At 35.6% G+C, this 22,062-nt stretch overlaps 1 protein-coding gene across 33 annotated transcripts in view; it reads left to right on the top strand.

Moving 5' to 3' along the window:
- The window catches only part of DLG1 (discs large MAGUK scaffold protein 1), a 173,983-nt gene that overhangs the window by 135,180 nt on the left and 16,741 nt on the right, over positions 1-22,062 (top strand). For 15 of the 33 annotated variants that reach the window (XM_069792298.1, XM_069792289.1, XM_069792300.1 and 12 more), the window contains 4 exons: positions 7,362-7,476; positions 14,039-14,215; positions 15,014-15,083; positions 20,221-20,320. In XM_069792298.1, coding sequence (XP_069648399.1) covers positions 7,362-7,476; positions 14,039-14,215; positions 15,014-15,083; positions 20,221-20,320 — 462 coding nt within the window. Of the gene's footprint in view, positions 1-6,394; positions 6,530-7,361; positions 7,477-14,038; positions 14,216-15,013; positions 15,084-20,220; positions 20,321-21,028; positions 21,063-22,062 lie in introns of those variants that run through there. The other 18 variants (XM_069792302.1, XM_069792296.1, XM_069792307.1 and 15 more) reach the window with 3 other exon arrangements.

Here is a 22,062-nt window from a genome sequence, read left to right as displayed (position 1 = left end):
TTTAACTGCCATTACATACACATTAACTGTAAAGCCTGCTCTTGGAGGGCCTTGAAAAAGCAAGCAAAGTGTATTGGCATCAGCATTCATTGGTCACCTGACCCTTCCCCCAAAACAGGAACAAAATTCAGATACCCTTTCCTGTCATGACAGGGTTAGCAGCAATTTGTTTCCCAAGGATCCGCTTGATGTACAAAAAATAAAATTATCATTTTGACTAGTACAGCAGTCCTTTTTTCATGTGAGTTGTCAGCTGCCTGTTATTTAGAATCTACATTGGTCTTCTTTTTGTAATTCAGCTGATCCTGAAAGACTAGTAAGATGGTTAAGTGATCAGATTAGCTCCATGTTCTTAGGTGATTGGGTGGATCAGTGTAAGATTAGGAGAAGGTGGAGCCAAAACCTCAAGAGAAGATTTTAAGGTATTTTTTGTGAAACCTCTTCTTCTGAACTTACATTGTTCATATAGGTAGTTAATACATATTTTTCTTTCAGCTTTATTAAAGGAAATAAGTGATTCTCCATTGCAAAATGTGTTCAAGATTCATAGTTCAATCAAAACTCCTCATACCTTGTTAGCCAGATTTTTAGGTGGATTTTCATGTATTTTTTGTTGTTGTTTTTGAAGGAATGTAAGCATCTACTGAAAATAAGATCCAAGTATGACAACTTTGTATTTTTCGTTATCTCTTATCTTTAATACAAATGAGTCAAAGAAAAGAAAAAGGAGGGGTGGGTGGAGCTTCGATAGAGCTTACCTTTCAATTACCAGTATTTGGCCAATTTTTCTGTTTGCAACACTTCATCTATGCATTCTTTTCTAGTGGAATTTAAAACAGAATAACTAAGCTCTGGGAAATGGTAGCACTTTCATTTGTATAAGCTAAGATTATTTTTTAAGCATTTGCCTTGAAATATGTGGTAAATCTTCTGTTTGTAAAAGTCCAGCTGGAGTGTAGCAGAAAGCTAATAACACTTTTGCAAAACTTAGTTTTCAGTATTTGTTTTGTATCAAGAGGATGAGCTTCACTTGCTTTCTAGCTGAGAACATGGATTGTCTTAACCAAAGGTGGTTTAGAAGATCAGTACATCTCAATTTCACAAAATGAACAATTCTTAAAAAAATAATTGAAAAAAAAAGTTTATCCTGTTTTGGGGTACGTGGTCTCTGCGTGGTCAAACTTTTGTTCCTGCTTCTTTTGTACCTGGTTCTACTCATTTGCAAGTAATCCAGATTAGTCAGTTAAAAGTACCTTTAAAATCTGGCCCATGAAGATTAGAAGAAGGGTTGTGCTATATTTAGTCCTGATAGATGCTGTAAGGCGCCTTACACATGTTTTAATCCTTTAAAACCTCACTCCTGCTCTTTAATATAATAAATAAAATTGTTTGTCTTTCTTTAAGAGCAGTTCAACCTTTTACAAGTTGTGAGTACGTGGTAAACCTTCCAACAACATTTTTGGTCAATTCACTTCAGCAGTGACTAGACCTAGTCTCTTTCTGAGTTTTGCAGGCTCTGCCAGAGGTGTTCTTAACTAAATACAAGTGCAATTTTTCTAATCTGTTTTGAAATTCCGTGGCCTAGTCTTTCAAGTGATTAATGAGGTACAAGCTCATTACACTTCAGAGTGCATGAAAGCCACCAGTAGCATGCGGAATGCATTGTGGTTTTTCAGGTCATGTTAATATAAAATGACAAGCATTGAAGCGAAGTAATATCTCCTCAAAAATTATTTATGATGTTTTTATTGTGGTCCATACCTTTTAATAGGTAACCTCTTTGCTAGTGTTTTTGAATGGTTGTACTAAACATGCTATATTCCACAACCTCCTCTACCAACTGAAAAGTTTACTGTAGTCTGTAATGAGAAAAGATGTGCAAAATATGAATGGTACCTATGAATTTATCAAATATCAGTATAGATAATCAAGGGATGGTAGTAGTACATGACTAGAACTCATAAATACAACTGCAGTCATCTACATGCTGTGGCAGTCCTGCCTTACAAGCTTAGAATTGAAAACAAATGGAAGGTCAATACAAGATCAGTGTGATGGTGGTCATCCTAGTTTACTACCAGGCACTGGGTTCTCAAGTTCGTTTGGAGGCACCACGAAAAGGAAAGTTGGGTATTCTGAGAGTGCAGAAAAGCATATAAATTGATAGTTATAAAAAATTGTCAGCACAAGAATCCTGCTTTGGCAGATCCAATGGGTCCTGCTAAAGGAGGGCTTTCCACAGACAGATGGGAAGAGGGAAAGGGGCATACTTTTTTAATTAAAGTGAACTTTTTCAGCTCTTCACGGGTTCAATATATGTAAGAATCTGTGCTTCTCAGTGCTGTGCTGCCATCTGTTCCTTGTACACACATCCATGCATTGCTTTTCCTTCTGTGCTGTTTGCTGAATTTTCCATCCCTTGTTATAGTTTTCTGTTCCTTTGCCCCATTTACTGGAACGTGTGTTCCACACCAAATTAAATTTCATTGTGGCCTCTTTTTTCTCTTCCTCTGCCTGTAAAGACTATTCACCACGTATCTGTGTGTATCACTGTCTTGTTGCCCACCAGATAGATAGTCCAGGAGAGTTTGACTGCTCAGACCCTTTCTCTGAAGTTCTGACTTCTGTAAAAGTAAACATTGATATTGAAAATATTACAGTTTTCTAGGTAAAATCACTTTAGGAGCTCAGGAGCAGAGGAATCTTCCAGGATTTCCTAATCTCCCCCCCACCCCCTTTTTGTTTGCTGCTGTGCAATACGTGCAGACATGAAATAGAGCAGATTTATTCTAGTTTTGCACCATCTGCTTATCCAGTATAATTTTAAAGTTTAAACTTGAGCCCAGATGTATCCCTTCAATGTTCTTAACAACTGATTATGTGTAAACCTGAGTAGGCTTTGGGATTTTTTTTTGGTGATGGTGGGGTACTGTTGGATAAATGCCAGGAATTGAAGCAGCAGATGCTTGTGCTTCCTGAAGTTCTGTGTTATGATAGCAGGTACTACTCCCTCCCTGCCCCTAAACTTATTGGAAACTTTGAGAAAATTCTAGCCAAGAAGAGATACCATTATTATTATGTTCTTATTTTATTGCATTTCATGTTAGTCTTGCTGCCTGTTACCCTTTATTTGATGTATAGCATCAGCAGCTTTCCTAAAATTCAGAACATTAGAAGAGATCCTGAGTTAAGTCCCATTCACTGCTGTTGCATATGCATCAGGTTTCAGATCCTGGTCAAATTCTGACCTGAAAGGATTGAAGGTTTGGATTGTGTGGTTTTGTTTTGTTTTGTTTTTTAATTTCATTTGGGGAGGTGGGGTGGGGTTGGGCGGTGTTTCTTGTGCCACCATAGTTCTTATTAAAATACTGTTTGACAATCTCAATGTTTTGGTGGCTGTGGAAGTGGGAAGCATATTCATAGATGGAGTTCCTATGACCAGCCTACTCCACTTGGGTTAAAGTCAGTTTTGCTCTTTCATTTAAATAGCTTATGTCCTTTCTGTTTGATTACCCCAATCACATTAGACCAGAGATCAATCATATTCTTTCTCAGCCAAGCTCTTCATTTCCTCTTAACCAAGAAAGCAGAGTGACTTTTTTATCTTGTTCACTGTGACTGTTTCAGCCCCAAATTTCTGGAGTGTTGAAGTGGCAAAATAAAACTTTAAAAAAATGTTTATATTTATATGTGCATTGTATGGCATTGTCACACTTAGCCATGTGGAAGTTTATTGTGCTGTTCACTGTGATTTAGGGGAAAAACTATGATCAATTTTGTCATACACTATATATCTAGTATTATGCATACCCCATAAGAAAGAATGGAACTGTGAAGAAAACAGTTCTCTAGCACTTGGGATAATCTAGTGGTGATAAGCTGAATGGAATAGGTAATTTAAATATACAATGAAATTCTGTAAAAATTGAAAATACTGGGGGATGGGACAGTACTTGAAGGGAAGGTATCGCTTTGTGCTTGCCTAGTTCTCATCCCTAAATACTTGCTTTCTTGTCAGTGTAAGAAACAAGTGTTAAGCTAAGATTGTGGTTTTGGTTTTATCCAGTACTTCTGCTTTTCTGTTATTTTAGCGAAGGGGTTTCTTACAAAGTCATCTATGTCTGGTACACCCATTATATGAAATCTTTCATTAGTGTAAATTTGATGCTACCTCTCTATTTTGTTTGATGGGGGGGGGGGGGCGTTTAATAAGTAGTGAGGTATTACTACAGGGATTGATTAAAAACAGAGGTGCGCAGGTAGTTTTCTGGTGCTTCTGTAATCAAATAAAATTGCATTTTCTGTGAATTGCATTTGATACACACACATCTTGGATATGAATTTCCAGTCTTGCTACCAGCTGTTCGCTATTGTTGTTCCCCTCTTGTACAGCACATAAGATGGAGCAGCTGTGGACAGTCTTCTGATTCCAATCCTGTGACTACTTTCCTCATTTCATAAACTACCAGAATGGTATCAGTGTTCTTCAGCTTAATAAGAGATTGAAGGTTCTAAAGACAGTTGATATGTAACTCTTCTTAATCATAGAAATATAACCTCTCTTAGACAGATTAGCAGAGCTCACACTTTGCTTTATAATGCCAAAGTTCAGCCAAGACTAATTAGTCAACAGGGGATGGGTACTGATCCTTTGGGTACCAAACTGGTAACTGCTTTTCTGTTGCTATCAAGAGTCCTGCTGTTGTCTTATTTTGTGTCTCTAGCATTAATTTCAGTACCACTGTATCCAATACCAAGATTTCTTTTTAAAAAACCAAAATCCTGTCTACTTTTCAGCTCCAAATCCAATGATTTTGAGATTTCTATATATCCTCTTCTTTCCACAGCCTTCTGTAAGAGGCATACAACTCAAATTTTTAGTTTGCTGTACATCAAGGGAGCTCACCAGATTCCAACTGCAGAGGGTGTTTAAGCTGTTCCTAAATATGACATCTCTTGGCACCCCTTATTTTTGAACATAGAGTCTTCTCAGTCCCAGCCTATTAGTTTCCTTTTTTGCTTTAGCGGTATGGCAGGAATCTCTATGTAGAAGTTATTCTGCTTCTTACTACAGATGTCCCTGTCACTCATTCAGCACTTACTTCCCAGGAGTTCTGATGAGAAAAATTAAATTACTCCAGGAAACTGCAAGACCAGCAACCTGAAGGTGATATATAGGATAAGGTAGAGTTAAGCAATAGCAAGGAATGGTCTCCCCTGTTAACTCCTTTACGTACTACGTGCTCCATAGGAGGAAATCTCATTCTTCCAACAGATGACACATGATACGTTCTTAACAGAAATTTGTACTCTTTTCCAGTAGCTGTTGCAAAGCACTGCAGATAATTTCAGTACTAAACAGGCTGTAGCACAAGAAAATGCTTGGACTATCTGGTCTTTTCCATGCTTGCTTTCCTTTCACACAGGGGGCATAAAAAACCCAAAATCTTCTAGGTCAGAAATCTCAGCTACCATTCTTGTAGTATGTTTGAAGTTTAGAGCTTTAATCTTCCAAAACACCCAAAAAACAGGTGAGAGGCTTAAAAGATAATTTCTCAGGTATAAGTGAGTAAAATGAGGTGACACCCAAGGTCATGCAGTGCTGCAGTAGCACAGCAAGAGTAGACTATTCTCTCTCTGCATCTGGGTCCTTCCCCTAAGGGATATTGCTTTCTAAAAAATGTCATTTTCTCACATTCCTCTTCGGTTACCGTCCTGTCATCATAAATTCTTTTGCTGTTAGTGATAGCATTGGTAGTGGTGGAAGTACTGTTTTTGTTTCTCTTGTCAAACAACCTTATTAGTCTGATTTAGTGCTGGTAAATTATTTGATCTGGGCTTTATTGGTAAAAAGGCACTTGATCCTGTTTTAAAAACTAAGATGCTGTCTTAAAAACTACTAGCTGTTTGTTTTAAAGGACAGAAGTCAGGGTTATTTAAGAGACTGTTCATATTGTCATAATCTGGATAGATTATGCTATTGCTAGAGCATCAGACTTACAGTAACCTTGATAAATGAAGTGATACACCAGAAACTGGTTCACAGAATATTATTCTGTAATTTAGTATTTTTGTCTTCTCTGGTTAGTCTGTAAGCCTTGGCGCTCAATGTCTGAGCGTGTGGGGAGAGAGCGCTACGGAATGTAGTATGATACATCGTCCATAGTATTTAGACGAGTGTTGAAGGAACCTTAGTTTAGAGATTTTCTCAATATTTTTGCATTTTAGAGCCCCCACTATCAGTCTTGCATTTCCTGAGTAAATTTGATGCCTGCAGGGATTAAGGGTGCAGCTAGGAAGAGCAACACATTACCCAGTTCAGCAGCTGCTTGCTGCACACACCCTGGCTCTCCCAGTGTTGACTTGTTATAATCTGGCATCACGTGGTCTCCTGGTGAAGGTGGTGGCTGCAGAACGTTTCCTGTAGCTAGGAAGGTTTTACAAGTGGATCTGTTGATGCTGAAGTCCAAAGTATTCAACTGAAGGAAAAACTTACTTGTTTTGAGTTCATATTTTATGCTGACAGCATGTAAGTACCTCTCTTCAGGAAATGTTTGTCCTGAAGAAGCTATTACTATTTTACTGCCTGCCTTTGTAGCTAAAATCAAATGCATTTAGCTTAGTTTTATTAGTACACAGTGCTGCTTAAGAACACAATCCGTTTTTCCAGGATTAACATTGTACATAATTCTATAGAGGGAGTTTGAATCTCTAATGCCGTTTACAAGTGGATTGAGATTCATGCCAGAATTCTGGATTTTTTTTCCTTCCTGAGCTCCCATGGGAACGCTGTCTTACTCAGAAGATGTTTTGCATATTTCCCACCTTGTAGTGCTGAATTCTTTAATCTAATTTAAGTCCAGTAATTTTAAAGTACAGACACTTTTCATTCCCCTTTCTTAACATTTTAAATTTAAAATATATAGTTCTTGATTATAAACTTGTGTATTTCACATGTATGCTCTGAAGTTTTCTTTTTATCATGGATTAAAATTCATCTGTATCATTCTTTTTATTACTATAGAAATGATCATTATTAGTAGAAATGTTGGTCTTAATTAGAAAAAAATAGTTACTGTGAACTATAGATTAAAAACACAAAATTGTAAAGTATTATTTGCTTGTTTATTTGCTTTGTCTAATCACAATTATTTCACATTTTATTTCAGTGAATATTGATAAATGTAAAACTTATCATAGCTTTTAATTACAAAACACAGTGCTTAATAAAAATGTTGGGGTTGTTTTTCTTATATTGAAAAAGCTGCAACAAATGCTTATTCTTGGAGATTTTCAGTGTTTTTGTAACTTAATTGCTGAAGTTCAGGGGAAATTAATTGCAATGCCTCCCTTTCTTACAGAATACAGTCGTTTTGAAGCTAAAATACATGATTTACGGGAACAGATGATGAACAGTAGCATTAGTTCAGGATCAGGATCTTTGCGAACCAGCCAGAAGAGATCCCTATATGTCAGGTAATTATATTTTTCACGGTATTGGTAGTGTGTTTTTCTGCTTTTTTGTAGACTTAGTATTTCTGTATTTGCATTTTGACACAATTATTTACTCATTATTGAACTTAACAAATTGATGTTTATATGCAAAATATATTAAAAATAAAGCTTAATTTATATCAATTAATGTAATATAGCGGAAGAAGAAGTAATAGCACTGAGAACCCTATATGAACTTTGGAGAGGTGCTATTACTTGCTTTTTGGCCTCTCAGAGTGATTCTAATCTTTCAGCAAAACATATATTTATTCTTTAAGTCAGTGTATGTGAAGTCTTAACAACTTCCTTAATTCAGTTTGTGTTTTTGTGACAGTAGTCTTCATATTCTCCCTTATTCAGTTCTTGAGTTCAAATTTATAATCTCCCTTTACTTAAGCTTTGACAGATTTCTGTCTTACTTCCTTCAGCTTACTTTAGTTGTATTCTCAGCTTGTATTAAGAAGTCTTACTTTTATATCCAATAGCATTTTGTTATAGAATATTTTCCATGGTGACCAAGAGAGCAAATGCATCAAAGCAAATGAACTGGATATTCGTCATTAATTTATTCATATAGAATTAAATATAAAGGAGGCTAAAAGGAAGTGGAAATATAAGAGCATGAAGCAGTTAAGAAAATAGGTCATTTCACTGCAAAATTGTGGCAAGGTGCAACTCTTTAATGTGTCAACTAACTCCTACATCAGTTATCATATACTGATAAAGCATAATGTTTCAAGTATGGAATGTGGGTAAGAAGATTGCATTTTTAAAAAGAAATTGATTTTTGAGTTCCCCAAACGAGCTCATCTCTGGATTGAATAAGAGTCAGCAGTAGCCTCTTGGCAGGGGCCAGAACATTTTAGTAGAGCACGTAAGACTTCAGTTGTGCTGGTGCTTGGGTTAAACTTGGTTTAAAATATTGTAGGACCTCACTGCCTTACTTGTTAAAATCCTAGGCTCAGGTGCTATTGACTTTTCCCATCCAAAGCAGGTACTGTTTTGTTCATGGTGCTGTATCTCTTGAGCGATGGGAAAGGAAGCAAGTCTTACACAAGGCAGTTACCTGGGTTAATTGCATCTGTGCTCAGGAAAGTCTCAGTCCTTTGCAACCTACTTTGTAAGGCTTTGAAACAAGTGTAGCAAATTACTCAGTCAGGGCTTCTGTTTAGATTGAGTATAACACATAGCCCTTATGTGTTGACCTGTTATTTTAGTAGCTTTATCTGGATTCTGTTTTTGCAGAGCTGCTATTGTTCTTTTTTTTTTTTGGTCTTTGCCTTAAATATTTTTGGGGGTCAAAATTTAAATCTCTATGGATAAATGCCTTAAATACTAAGGATAAGTGCTTGATACCACAGTTATCCATGTCTTAGAATTTCCACAGGTAGGTGTACATATGGATATTGTGGTGAGATCTTCCCTTCTATAATCCCAAGATTTATCGCTTTAGCCCTCATCATATAACTAAGCCTAAACAATTCTAAATGCTTTTATTTTGCTTGGTTAGCTATAGCCAGATTAAGCTCTAAACCGCTTATGCTCACGTTCACACATCGGTCTGGTATTTTAAGCCACTGACAAGCATTTTGTGTTTATGTAGCTTTTATTCCACTGATGGAAGTTGCTATCGCTAAATGATGGAGGTTGAGCTTTTGACTTTGTCAGCTGCTGCAGGAAATGCAGCCTTCTCCAGGTTGTTGGCAGAAGCCTCATGGAGACTGGTGATTCCCTTTCCAAGAAAGGTTTTTTGAGACTTGGTAATCAGCTTTGTTATAAGTCGGAACAAAAATCTAAAATGCAAAAATTCCTCAGGAAAAGAAAACTTTTCCACCCACATCTCTTAACAGAGGGTGCTGCTAGGGCTTTTGAGATCTGCTCTTGTCATCACACCAAAAGATGCCAAAGACTGGTAGGCAGCTTGGTATACACAGGATGGGTTCACATCTGCTCTGTCTGGTTTCTGATGTAATTTTGACCTTGCTGAAGTAAGTTTTGTGAGTCTCTTCACATATTGGTAGAGAGTGACAGAACATGTTAGTTATCCAGCTTATTCCTTATTATAAGTCACTCTGCTATGATCATTCTGTGCTTTTAATTGTACCAATTCAAAGCCAGTTTTAGTAACTGAAGCTGTCTTTTTTTCCCTGTAATATTTGGTTTTGGATATGCCTTAAAGGATTCGTTATATAACATAATGCTGAATTGAATGGTAAATCCAACAGTAAAATGTTTGTAGGCATTCGACCACAATTGTAGAAAACTTATCAAATAAAAATACTCTAAAAATAATCTCTAGTGATTTCTCAAAATCATGGTAACAAAATAGCAAATAAAATCAGATACATCATTGTATCCCTGTAACTGAAGCTTGATATCTTTATGAATAGTCTGCCTGTAAACAGCATTTTGGGAGTGTTACGTAGTATTAAGGAAAAGACAATTGTGTTTGCTTGAAAATACAATTTGAAGTAAAATGGCAGATTTTTCTTCTTGATTGTATGTATATCAATATATGGTGAATAGCAATATAACAAACAGTCCTTGGAGGGCAATACAAATATAGCAATTCAGCAGCAGCTAACTCTTCATTTGCACATCTAATTCTCTCTCCCCCCGACTAATTAAGATGTACTGATTAAATGGGCTTATTTTTGCTTTATATATCTTTTGATCTTTATTATAAGAGGAGAGAGATTCTCTCATATAATGTTTCTGGTTTTGCATCTGAACTATATCTATACGCTCTCCTCCTTCATCTGCAGATTCAAAAAGCCCATGTGAAAAGGTGAGATACCTTCATGGTATCAAGTTTGTATGTTAATATGTTGACAGGGAGTAAATTTGTTCCATGTTTTATCTCATATTGTATGCCAAATCTTAGTCTGCAATGCGCATAGAATTAAAAATTGAAAATTACTTTTACCTCTGCATTTTTCTGACCAGCATGATACATTTCAAATACAAACAATGGTGCCAATTTCTGCTTGAATTGGAACAGAAAAAGGTTACATCTCCAAGTGGAAGAAGCTTTACAGTTTTGAAATCATTAGGAAATTTTGACTAAATCCATTGAAAAATAAGATCTGGCATTAGCACCAGGCCTGAAAAGTGTACTTGCCTGCAGGAGGAGTTTAATTGGCCATCCTTATGCTATTCTGATAGTTCAAACATCTAGTTTCAAACAGCTTTACCAAAAACTCAGGGAGAAAAAGAGAACCTCTTTTATAAGCTGATCTTAATTCATTCTGAAGTGGTAAGATTAAGTCATGTTTCATGACATAAGACATGGCGATGCTTTTGCTGCAGGAATTCCTGATTGCTTTGTTCAGCAAGAATACCCTAAAAGAAAAAATGCTTCAGTAAAACTTGATCAACAGCCTATGATATTGAAACTGGTGAGTGTGGCCAGGTAAAAAGACATTCTGGAAAATTTGGCACCATTAACACAGCCATTATATTTTTGGCTTTGAAGCATAAACACTCATGAAACGTGCAACTTAACTTCAGTTTCTGTAGACTTGTAAATGAAGGAACCAAATTATCTTCTTAGTGCTGTTTAGTTTCTGAGTAATAAAAGGTGAAATAAAAGGGAGGACTTGGTACTTTCTCTGTAAAATAATTTTTAGGACTTTTCATTTAAATTTAATTAGAACTTTAGAGTAAATATCATGGGACTGCTTTCAAAGCAGTAGTTGATCAGGAATATCAAATTTACTTTTAAGTAAGTTTGTGTTTATAACTTAAACTAAATAAATGTATACATGGTATTGTTAGTCTGTAATAAAAGTCTACATACAGGGAGTGAATAAAAGAGGTATTTTTTATATACCAGTCTGTAGATAAATGTGTCATCTTGGCTGTGATGTGAGTCCTCATTTGATGACTTGCCAGGCATACAGGAAAAGCCATGCTAATCAGTTGGAATCAAAAGAGATTTTTGTTAATTGTCTTTGCTTTTTGGCTCATTTATTTGATCATTACCAGTTCCTGGTGTTCCTATAAATTTTAGCTGCATAGTTTTGTCACTACTGTGTGACACCCTAATTCGTCTTATTATAAAATGTTCTTTATTAGCTTTGACTTTTTTCCCCAATAAAATTATTTTTCCTGAAGTGACTTCACCAGAGGAAAAGTATTTGATGAAACTGCCTTTCATTGTACAAAAACTGTTCTGTGTAACCATTTATCTAGTTTGAAGAGCGTGTGTTGGTAATATAGGTTTTTATCCATTTGTGGTTCCATTTCACTCTTGTGTATTTTTTTTCTCATGCAGTCAACACACGTGTCAATGCTGTTAGGCCCAGCTCACTGTTCATATAAGTTTATATTCAAACTAAAACTTAGAAGTTAAAAGTAGTGCTGGTAGAAATCATTGCTTGAATGCTAACAAGAATTCTCAGGAAATAAATTTCATGATGCATTTAATTAATTCAGTGAAAATGTATACAACTTGAATCTGCATTAAAAGTACATAACAGATTATGTGCAATTTAGTTTGAGATATGGAATGATATTTGTCCAGAGTGCTTCTTGAACAAATGTGCAAAATAAATCTGGAGGAATAACTACTAGGTGTATAACTTTCATGCCTGCAGTATTTGGGCTATTTCAAAGAAAATAAGCGTTCTGATTTTTTGAAAAGAATCAGGATATCTCAAGTATGTTACGGAATTAAACTGAAAGATCTTATAGTGGAGGTTGCACTACTGAAGGAAGGTGGTATTGCAACCTCCAAGCTCTTTCAAAATTGAAATCCTAAATTTTATTATAAATTCAACAAATTAAAAGTATTGCATATTTAAATATAGGGCTTTGTGTATCATGAGAGTAAATATTTCTAAGCCATTTTGAAATTTCTGTTCCTGTTTTAGACATTTTAGAAAATATTCCATAAAACCTTTACCCCTTTATGAAAAGTTTTTGATACTTTTTATGGCCCAAGAAAGGCATGGTGACTCAACTCCGATTTTGCAGTAGACCTTATGCTAAAGATGAATTGATCTGACAGAAAATTTTTAATTTTTTCCCTGTAAGCAATTTGTCCTTGGTTATGAAAAAATACAGTTCGAACCCAAAGAAATACACTCAGTGCTTTAGAAGGGCAAAACTCACAAAGCTCAAATACATTTTGGAGCAAACAGTTATGACTTATAGGTACTTAGATGGGTTAAAAATTCTGAAACATTGAAAATCTAGCAGAAAAAGGTACATAAGACTAGTGTTTGGGGTGAAGAAACTGAATTTGGACAAGGAGAAGGATACCATTTTAAAACATCACATTGTAATCTATTGATGCTACTTGGTGATGGACTTGGTATCAAGTCTCTAAATCAAGATAGGGTATCATTTAGAAAGTGCATCACTGACAAATGTATGAGCTTGCAGATGAAATAAAGTTGAGGATTTTTTGGCCTGTGTCATACAGGCACTTCTCACTTTACATAGGTGAGGTTCATACACCTTTTTCAAATATAAAATGAGAGTCCTTTATAGGGCATAATCTTAGGAGTATCTCTTACAGTTTGGTAAGAGTCTCCCGTCATCATTCATTTCCACATCCTCACTAAACCCTCAGTTGTGCTGGGAGAAACATACTGCAGGTCTCTTCAGTTCCTCAGGGAACTGATCCAGATATAAAGTGATCCAACAGGGAGAAGAGAAATTAATGTTAACCCAGATCAGTTCCACAGTACGGTGCACCATGTGCCTTTCCAGACAATGGTGCTTTCGTAAGCAAGAAGGGAGAAAGGAGTCTGTACAAAGCAGGCATGAATGTGGGTATGGATAATAGGGGACTTGCATAAACCAACCCGGCTGGCAGAGGGAATGTTAATAAAACTGTAGGCACGCAGCTGGTGTTCAGGTATTGCTAGTGCCTATTATTTGAAAACAGGCTTACCTTGGAAAAAAGGATGAGACTCTCTTGAAATGGTTGGGAATTTTCCAAAAGAATGCACATAAGGTTCTTTGCCTTTGGGTACTACAGTAGCAAAGTTGTGTTCAAATCATATTTCTAAGTAGTTTTTTCTTTTTTTTTCTTTCTTTTTTTTTTTTACCCCTGCAACCCTGTGAGAAGGATACTGACTTTTATTTTAAAGACAGACAGTAATTTTTTATTTACTAAAATAATACCAATTTATAACTTGGTATAAAACAATGTACATTACAGATCTTTTGACAGTGCTGTATGCTTCAAATACTTGCTTGCCCTTTTTGTCCTAGGCTGACATGTAACTTGCTCTGTGCAAAGTACTTATTAAATTGTAGGATCTTCTGTGGACCTTTCATAAAGCGCTAGAGTTTTGCTCTGGATGGTGTTTGTTCTCATTCATTAAAACTTACAAGTGTGTGTGGATACTATACTACATGTTCTCTGTGTGTATGTGTATGAGAGAGTACATTCAGTGTTCTTGTTTTAAGCACCTGTCGGAATGATGCAATCGCTTATGAACAACACAGCTTGCTTCATATTTTCTGCTATTCATACTCCCCTGTTTTTTTTCTTGCTTTTTCAATGTTTAATTTTTTCTTTTTAATGTAGAGCTCTCTTTGATTATGACAAGACTAAAGATAGCGGCCTACCAAGTCAAGGATTGAACTTCAAATTTGGCGATATTCTTCATGTCATTAATGCTTCTGATGATGAATGGTGGCAAGCACGGCAGGTAACTCCAGATGGAGAAAGTGATGAAATTGGAGTTATCCCAAGCAAACGCAGGTATGTCTTATTTTATTGAATTTGAGATGTTAGCTATTAAACATCTGATATGATTAATACATACATTGCATATGCTTTGGTCTTTGTTGTTAATTCTGTACCACATGAGGCACTTGTTTGGCTTTTTTAAAAAAAGCCATCTGTAGTGGGATTCTGACTAACTCAATGAGAAGTTTTTTTAAAATCCTATTTAGCCTTAGGAGTTGTGTGCTGAATTCGATAAAGATGGTCCAAGTCCATTTCTCTGTTCTCACTGTAAGCAAGTTACGGGTTTAACGAGATTACATGTGGGTGTAATAACATTACACCATTTATGTATGAAAAGGTGCAAAGTGAATTTCACTCGTATCATGACACTATTGTGAATTCTTTCTACCCAGCACCTGGAAAACTGGCAAATGTCTCTTTGGTGGCCGCAGTAAATGGGGAGAAGGTGTTCGCTGGCATACTAGAGACCCAAATAAGAGATTAGGTGCTCTGAATCTTAGTATCTACTGTTGACTCATAATTGAGGCTGTTCATTTACTATGTCTTGTTTTCTGTTTGCACCCTCTGGATTTATTGAACGTATATAATCATAAAATACTCCAATACCCTCACAGCTCATCACTTGAGAAATAATACCCTACTTTTCCAATACAGTTTGGCATTAGCAGGCTTTCATTTTTTTCAAGGTGTTGTCAGCAATAAAAATCTATACTATAAAAGGTACACCTATATGCTTACATTGTAACAAGTAGTAACTTGAAGTTCTCGAATTTTGCTGATTTACCATTTTTGTGTATGTTTTTGTGGTAGAGTTGAGAAAAAAGAACGAGCCCGCTTAAAGACAGTGAAATTCAATTCCAAAACAAGAGGAGATAAAGGGGTGAGTTAATGAAGTGCTAATTACACCTGGCATTGTGGATAGTAACATTTTTCAGTGGTTTATATTTGCAGACTCAGTTTCAGATTTTAGTGAAAAGATTAAATTCTGTCTAATAGAAATAAAGTAATTCCAAGCACCAAAGCAAACTTAAAATGTCGAAACACTGCAAATTGTTTAAATAATTAGCTTAGAAATATATATTATCATTAATACTGTAGTATAATAGGAGTTGTAGATACTAATCAGGTATTGAATAGTGCCATTTCTAACAGCTCTGCAACTGCTGTTTATAAAGCAGTTTAACCCTTTAGTATGGATTGTACTCCTGGACTCCCTTTTTTGGGGAAGGGGCTTACTACCAATTTTCAGAAAAAGGAAAATGTTTCTTTCTTTAAGTTTTTTTTTAATGCATCTAGAAAACAAGGAAGTAAAGCTCAGCAGGGTCCCTATGATGAAATGAGGTTTTATGATGTACACAGTTACATAGACAGCATAAAGTAACTTTTGTTACAATTATAGATATAGGACCTTTAAAGAATTTCATGCAAGGGCATAGGCCAACAAAAAGTCAAGGCTAGCACTATTGCTGACCAGAATCAGTCTCCATCTCACAGCTGGTTTTATTCTCACTTCCACTCTCTACTGGCGGAAATACTGATGTGGTTGTGCTCAAATCCTATGAAATAGCCGATGTAGGTGAAAAATAACCCAATCCAAAAGACACCTTGGTTTATTTTTAGGCAGCCCCTTGGTGCAGTTCACTGCATGATATGCAATCCCTGTCCCAGTACACATGATGGGAATGAGTGGTGAGAAAGCAGTTGTAGCTACTTAAGTAGTAATAGGCATGTTTGTAGGCAAAATTATAGCAATTTCATAATGGTACAGCAGCTAATTTTTTTTTTTTTTTTTTTTTTGAGGATGAGGCTTGTTTGCAATGTTTTGGTCATTTTGAAATTTTGGAAACAGTTTCACAACCTTACTATTTCTACTGATAGTATATAACTAGTAATTTCAAGACTTAGGTATATGCATTTTAGATGTAAGAGCCTTCTAAAGTAATAATATATTGTCATTTTTAAAAACCTGAAACATGCTTTAAGCTCCTGAAGAAGCTATTCCTTAAACAGTGATTATTTTTTTAATAACACTAATGTTGTAACATTAGTTAGTCGTTACTGTAAAACTCAAAAGATTTCTTTTAGTCATTTATTTCAGTTACAATGTATTCGTAACTTCAAAATTTGCATATAAAATATTAAAGCTTTAATACTTTATCCTGATAGTGTAGGACTTTATACTTTAAAGACTGTCAAATCCACATGTACATCCCTCTGCTGCATGGGAAAGGTTTTAGTTTAGTTTATTAAAGAGGAGAATGTTACGGGTTTTTTTCTGTAAGTGTTTAAAAGGAAATCAACATCTCTATTTTCTGATGAGCAATTATGGTACTGTCTTGAGGTTTCATTGGATTATTTGCAGGTTTTTTTCTGTTTTGGTGCATTCGTATTTTGGTATTGGAATAAAATATTATCAACCGATGTGGTAATTTTTAACCTGGTCAATTTCATAATATGAGCTCACTTTTTAGAAGTCACATAAAATGGCTTAAATACTTTAGATTATTTTAATTACATTAAGTAATTTTTCAGATGTTACCATGTTCTTTGAAAGATAATTGCATGGTTTTGTAGTTTGTCTACCAATAAACTGCAAACAGTTAACTTAATTAACGATGTATTTGAGGTAGCATTTTGACAATAGCAGAGTTAGTGTACAGTCACTGTGTACTAGCATAGCACCAAAGATATGCATGGAATACTGAGTGGAAAAGCAACTACGCTTGCCATTGACATAGAACTGCAGTTCTTTTTCTTTAGTAACATTTCATTTTGCAAACATGCTTACACTGTTCACAATCTTTTGCTTCAGCTGTAAATGTTTTAACATTATGGTTTCTCCTTAAATTATTCTTCCTGTATTTGTCACGATGATATTTTTCCCAGTAAGTTGTCTGCACCATACATGTCCTCACGGACTGCGCCTTACTGTGTCCGTATATGGTGATACTCCACGGACAGGATGAAATATCAACTTTGTGCAATTCTTCAAAATTTCTACATTACAACCTTAAAGAATAACCCTAGTGATGGCAAACATTAAAATCCATGTTCCTTTCATTTTAAGGGAAGTTAAGCAATCTGGAGCAGAAATGGTTACACTTTTTTTCTTGTTTGTTCCTTTCGTATACACATTTGTCTCGCTTTCTGTGCTGCTTCTGTTTTAATATATTCTTGCTTATGATGCCTGTTTATGATTTGCAGTGGGCTTATGAAAAATTTAATACAATTACTATGCATTTTCAACTAATAAGCAATTCTCTCTAGCTTTTTATAATCATGGTATCTTTTAAAAATAATCTTTTGGCTAATCTTTTATGCAAAATCGGTATAATATTACTTTTATTTCCCCCCCCTTTTTTTTTGGCAATGGAACTGACTCTGACCATTATACATGCAGTATATAAAAATTAATATTAGTTCATTAAGATTTACTGTACAGAAAGTTAAAATAATTATTGATATGAAATATTTCAAAACTAAAATGAAGAACCCAATTATGTTTTATGAAGTACAATAAACCAGCCACTCCTTTTATTTTAACTATACAAATTGCAGAGTCTCACCACCTCAGTTAAGCTGCACCATTTTAGCTTTGTTACATTTATTTCCCCTATTCTTTTGCCCAAACTGAGGGACTTGTTTGAATGGAAAAATTATATACATGCAAGACTTCTTGGAAATTCATGTTACAGTATTTTTCATTATAGTCAGCAGAGATCTCCTGTGGGCATATTTCTTTGTTGCCCTTGTTCTGTAGATTACATTAACCTTTCTGGTTATGAGAAATCAATTGCAATGACTTGTTGACTTCAAATGAGGAAGGTCAGGAGGACCATAAGCTAAAACCTTGCCCATGCCAACTATGGTTCCTGCAAGCATATGATTGGCTCAAAACCAGTTCTTTTGTCCATGTGTCAGGTTGGTTATTAACCAATTCTTACAGTGGAATGACCATTTTACTCAAGCACAGATGCCAGCCAATTAAAGGCTTTATGGTTTTCCTACTTAACACGGTATTGCTATTTCCAGAGCTCAGTGTCACTGACTGTATTCCCATGGTACCATGAGCCTCTTTAACACCTGGTAATTTTAAGTAAATTTTTTTTAAACAATGGTAATGAAAATATCACTGGATGTTTCAGTATCTGATATTGCCAAGCAAGTCTGTATTAAAACAGATGGCCAGAAGGATTGTTAATACTGTAGCAGGATGCAGCTTTTGTGTTGCACTATAGGCATTCTCTTTAGGAAGGCCAAATGCTAGTTTTGTAATTGTACCAAAGAAGGTGGCGCACCATTTGAAAAAACTTTGTCCTATTTGACCCCTAGTTGTTACTGTATTTCATTCCATACTTAATGCTGGTAGAAGAGATAATATATCTTTTTGCAACTGTATTGCATATAGTAGAGGAAGGTGAGCTCACACTAGCTGAAGACAGACAATTACTTGCAGGTTAACATGCTCCAAATTTTAGAAATAGCTGTTAGTAGAGTCTTTAATGTATGAATTGAAAATATTTTGGGTTTTTTTTTTTTAAAGTAGCTTTTAAAAAATGGATCTGTGGAACTTTTATTACTTTCTGCTGCACATGGGCTCTGCTTGGCTTAGAAATAAACAGTCCCCCTGCAGCATAGGGTCTCAGAATGAAGTTGGGCATTTTCTTACTTTTGCCATCCTTCCGGTAATAGAGTTTCTGCAAGCCAAATGACAAAAACATGGCAAATTTCATGTTTTGGCAAAACTGGTCAGATGATTCACTTATGCCTAAAGATGAAAAGAAATTTCAGCTGGCTTCAAGTTAGCTGTATTAGTTCTAGTTCTGGGCATAATCGCAGTAAAAATGTTGCTGATTTATTTATACATTGACTTTCTTTATTGACCTAGAATAATAAATTAAAGGCACTGTAGTCACATAATGTCTTCAACAGAAGACGGGGCAGATATTATTAAATTCTGCGTTTATTATACCTGTAGACATACCTCTATATGAATGAAAATACATTGATGCTTTCCATTGTTTAGAAGGAGCACAATAATAGTTTATGTATATGTCCATATAGGTAACTCTAGAAATTTTTGTAGCAGCTGAGATGCAGAAATTCTTCAGCAGCACAAGCAGTTAATGTCAAAAGTTGCTGAACGTGATCCTTGCACATACAGGGTTTTTCACGTGTTAATTCTCTATAAATGCACCCTTGAAAAAAAATTGGCACAATAAACAAATGAAATGAGTTTGTATCTTTTGAAAGTGAATCATGGTATTGGGATGCACACTTACATAGAGCCTAGTCATTTCTTTCAGTGAACTTGCAATGAATTGCAATTGTGAAAGATTGAAACAAATACAGGCTGTTTTGTTTTTTTTTTTAATTGTTTGGATATTTTAGCTAGAAACATTTCTTTTTTTCCTTTTTTTCCTATTTCACTGTTACTTAGTTTTATCATAAGCATTTGATACAATGATAGCTTTTAACTTCCATTTTTCTTTATTGTATGATAAGTTATTTTGCAGTTGTCACCAAAGTATTTACAGTTTTGCCTTTGCAAATGGGTAACACTGGCAAATACTTCTGGTGTGCTGTTACAATGTCAGCTGTTTGCAAAAGCATGTGTAAAGTCTCAGCATTTTTTAAAAATACTGTAACCCCTATATTAGTTAATATCAGTGATTTAATTGACTTTGAGTTCATTATGGTTTGGCCGTCTTATAGCAGCCTAGTTTTTCCCATCTTTTTACACTCCCAGCAAGCCTAAATTTGTGAAATACAGGTCAGGCCATGCAGGATGAATCAGCCTGCCAGTTCTCTCAGTAGTAAGCATGTGAAACACGGAGGGTGTGAGCAAAGCCATAATCCCAATCTCTATTTTTAATGAGCTGAGAAGATAGTGTTAAACTGAAATACGCACTGCATAACGTGGTTATAGGAGTCAGCTTCCGCAAAGCTGCTGGTCTGGGCCTTTGTTCACACAGACATTAGACATCCTTTGTTTTGCCCCTCCTTCTCTTCTTCAGCAGTCATTCAATGACAAGCGTAAAAAGAACCTCTTTTCCCGAAAATTTCCCTTCTACAAGAACAAGGACCAGAGTGAGCAGGAAACCAGTGATATTGACCGTAAGTATGTGGCATTCGACGGAGAGCAAAGCACATGTAGAAGGGCCTGCTAGATTGCAGTAGGGTGTTACCATGGAGACAGTTTCATGAGCTGCAACAGGCTAACGAGCTTGAGGTGCCAATGACAAACTAATCTACAAAATCAATAAAACCATTTGTTTGCAGTTAAAGTAAAATTTAATCCAAGAGTATCCCAGTTGGGAATAGACTGGGTAATACTGCCGAGTAACAGCGTGTACGTAACTGGAGGAGGTAACAGCCTTCCAGCGCTGTCAGTGGTGGTTCCTCATTTCTGACTTGGAGGAGAGGGCACAGCAGCAAAGAAATTATAATGGAGCTTACCAGCTTCTCGAATCAGTCCCTTTAGACTGGTTTCTTCAAAGTGACTAATTCTAATTCGGTTTTCCTAATGAAGAGAGGTTACTTTGATTTTCATCGTTGTTGCCAGCACTAAAAAAAAAGTGTCTTCTCAAAAAGCAATTGCGTAAGTTTGCTAATTCAGACCAGGTCCACTGCAAACTGTGTTCCCTGCCATTTGCATCACTGATTACACTTCATGTGCCAGTCAGGTCAAATCCTATAGACTTATCTTCCCCTGTGATGTTCTGGGAACTGTCTCCTGTCGTAGCGCCAATTTTATATATTACTGACAATTATTTTCTTTGTGATTGTCTTTTTATTGCTTGCCCTCTGGGGACTACTCTGCAGGAGGTCCCTGACGACATGGGATCAAAAGGCCTGAGTAAGTGATCAAAATACTCCCAAGTTATTTTAACCTCCATCTGAAAAATTACTACTATTTTTTTTTTTTCTAACAGATCTCTTTGAGACTGGTGCTCTACTGGCATAAGGAGGTTGACTCTAAAAGTGTTTCATAAGCTTTTTCTATTTTGTAATGTTCTGGGGGTTTTTGCTTTCAGGAACAAGTTACTTTCATGTGACTATCACATTAGGTTTTTTTGTTGTTCAGAAGCTTACCAGTGCTTACTTGTTTGTCCTTAATAGTACTGTGTTTTTAAATTTGGTGATTATTTTTTTTTATGTCACTATTACCTTGTCTTTGTGGGTTTATGTATTTAAAAATAACCTATGGCTTTTACAGTAATAGTACAACCATTGTCGTAATACTTCAACTAGTTAGTTTTCAGTCCTCTCTCTAGGTGACTGACATTTACAGCTATTTAAACAAAAAACTTTGCTTAACAAATGCCATGGAAGTTTTTCTGTCTGACTTACTTGAACTCTTATGATGCTTTTAGACCAGGTAGAGGGGTAGATAATAGAGGAGACACATAAGCATTTGTTGTCGTTCTTGCAGGAATGTTAACTACTTGAATCCAGTAAGATTAAAAAGTCACTGAGTACTCTTAACAGATCTGTTTGTCTACACAGACACCACCACTGTACTAAAATGACAAAAAACCCCCTTGCTTTCATCACAGCTATTAAACATGTACATTGTTATGCATTTATGGAATAGCAAAATTAGTCACTAAAATTATGTGACTGAGGGTCATTAAAAATAACATTTCTGCCCAGGGCATAACTGTTATGTACATTGTTCCTGAAACGACATGTAAGAAGCAGTGTACTTCTATATTTGGCCTCAATCATTAAATTATAACATTGTATCTATAATTATATTATAGATATATATTATATATGTTAGTTGTATATATAATTATGTGATATTATAACATTATATCTATGTCTATAACATTAATTTTCTATTTCTGAAATGG

This window comes from Haliaeetus albicilla, chromosome 9 (assembly GCF_947461875.1).
Source record: "Haliaeetus albicilla chromosome 9, bHalAlb1.1, whole genome shotgun sequence".
Lineage (NCBI taxonomy): Eukaryota > Metazoa > Chordata > Aves > Accipitriformes > Accipitridae > Haliaeetus > Haliaeetus albicilla.
Note: the sequence above shows the minus strand (reverse complement) of the source record. Positions and strands in the feature narration are given on the sequence as shown.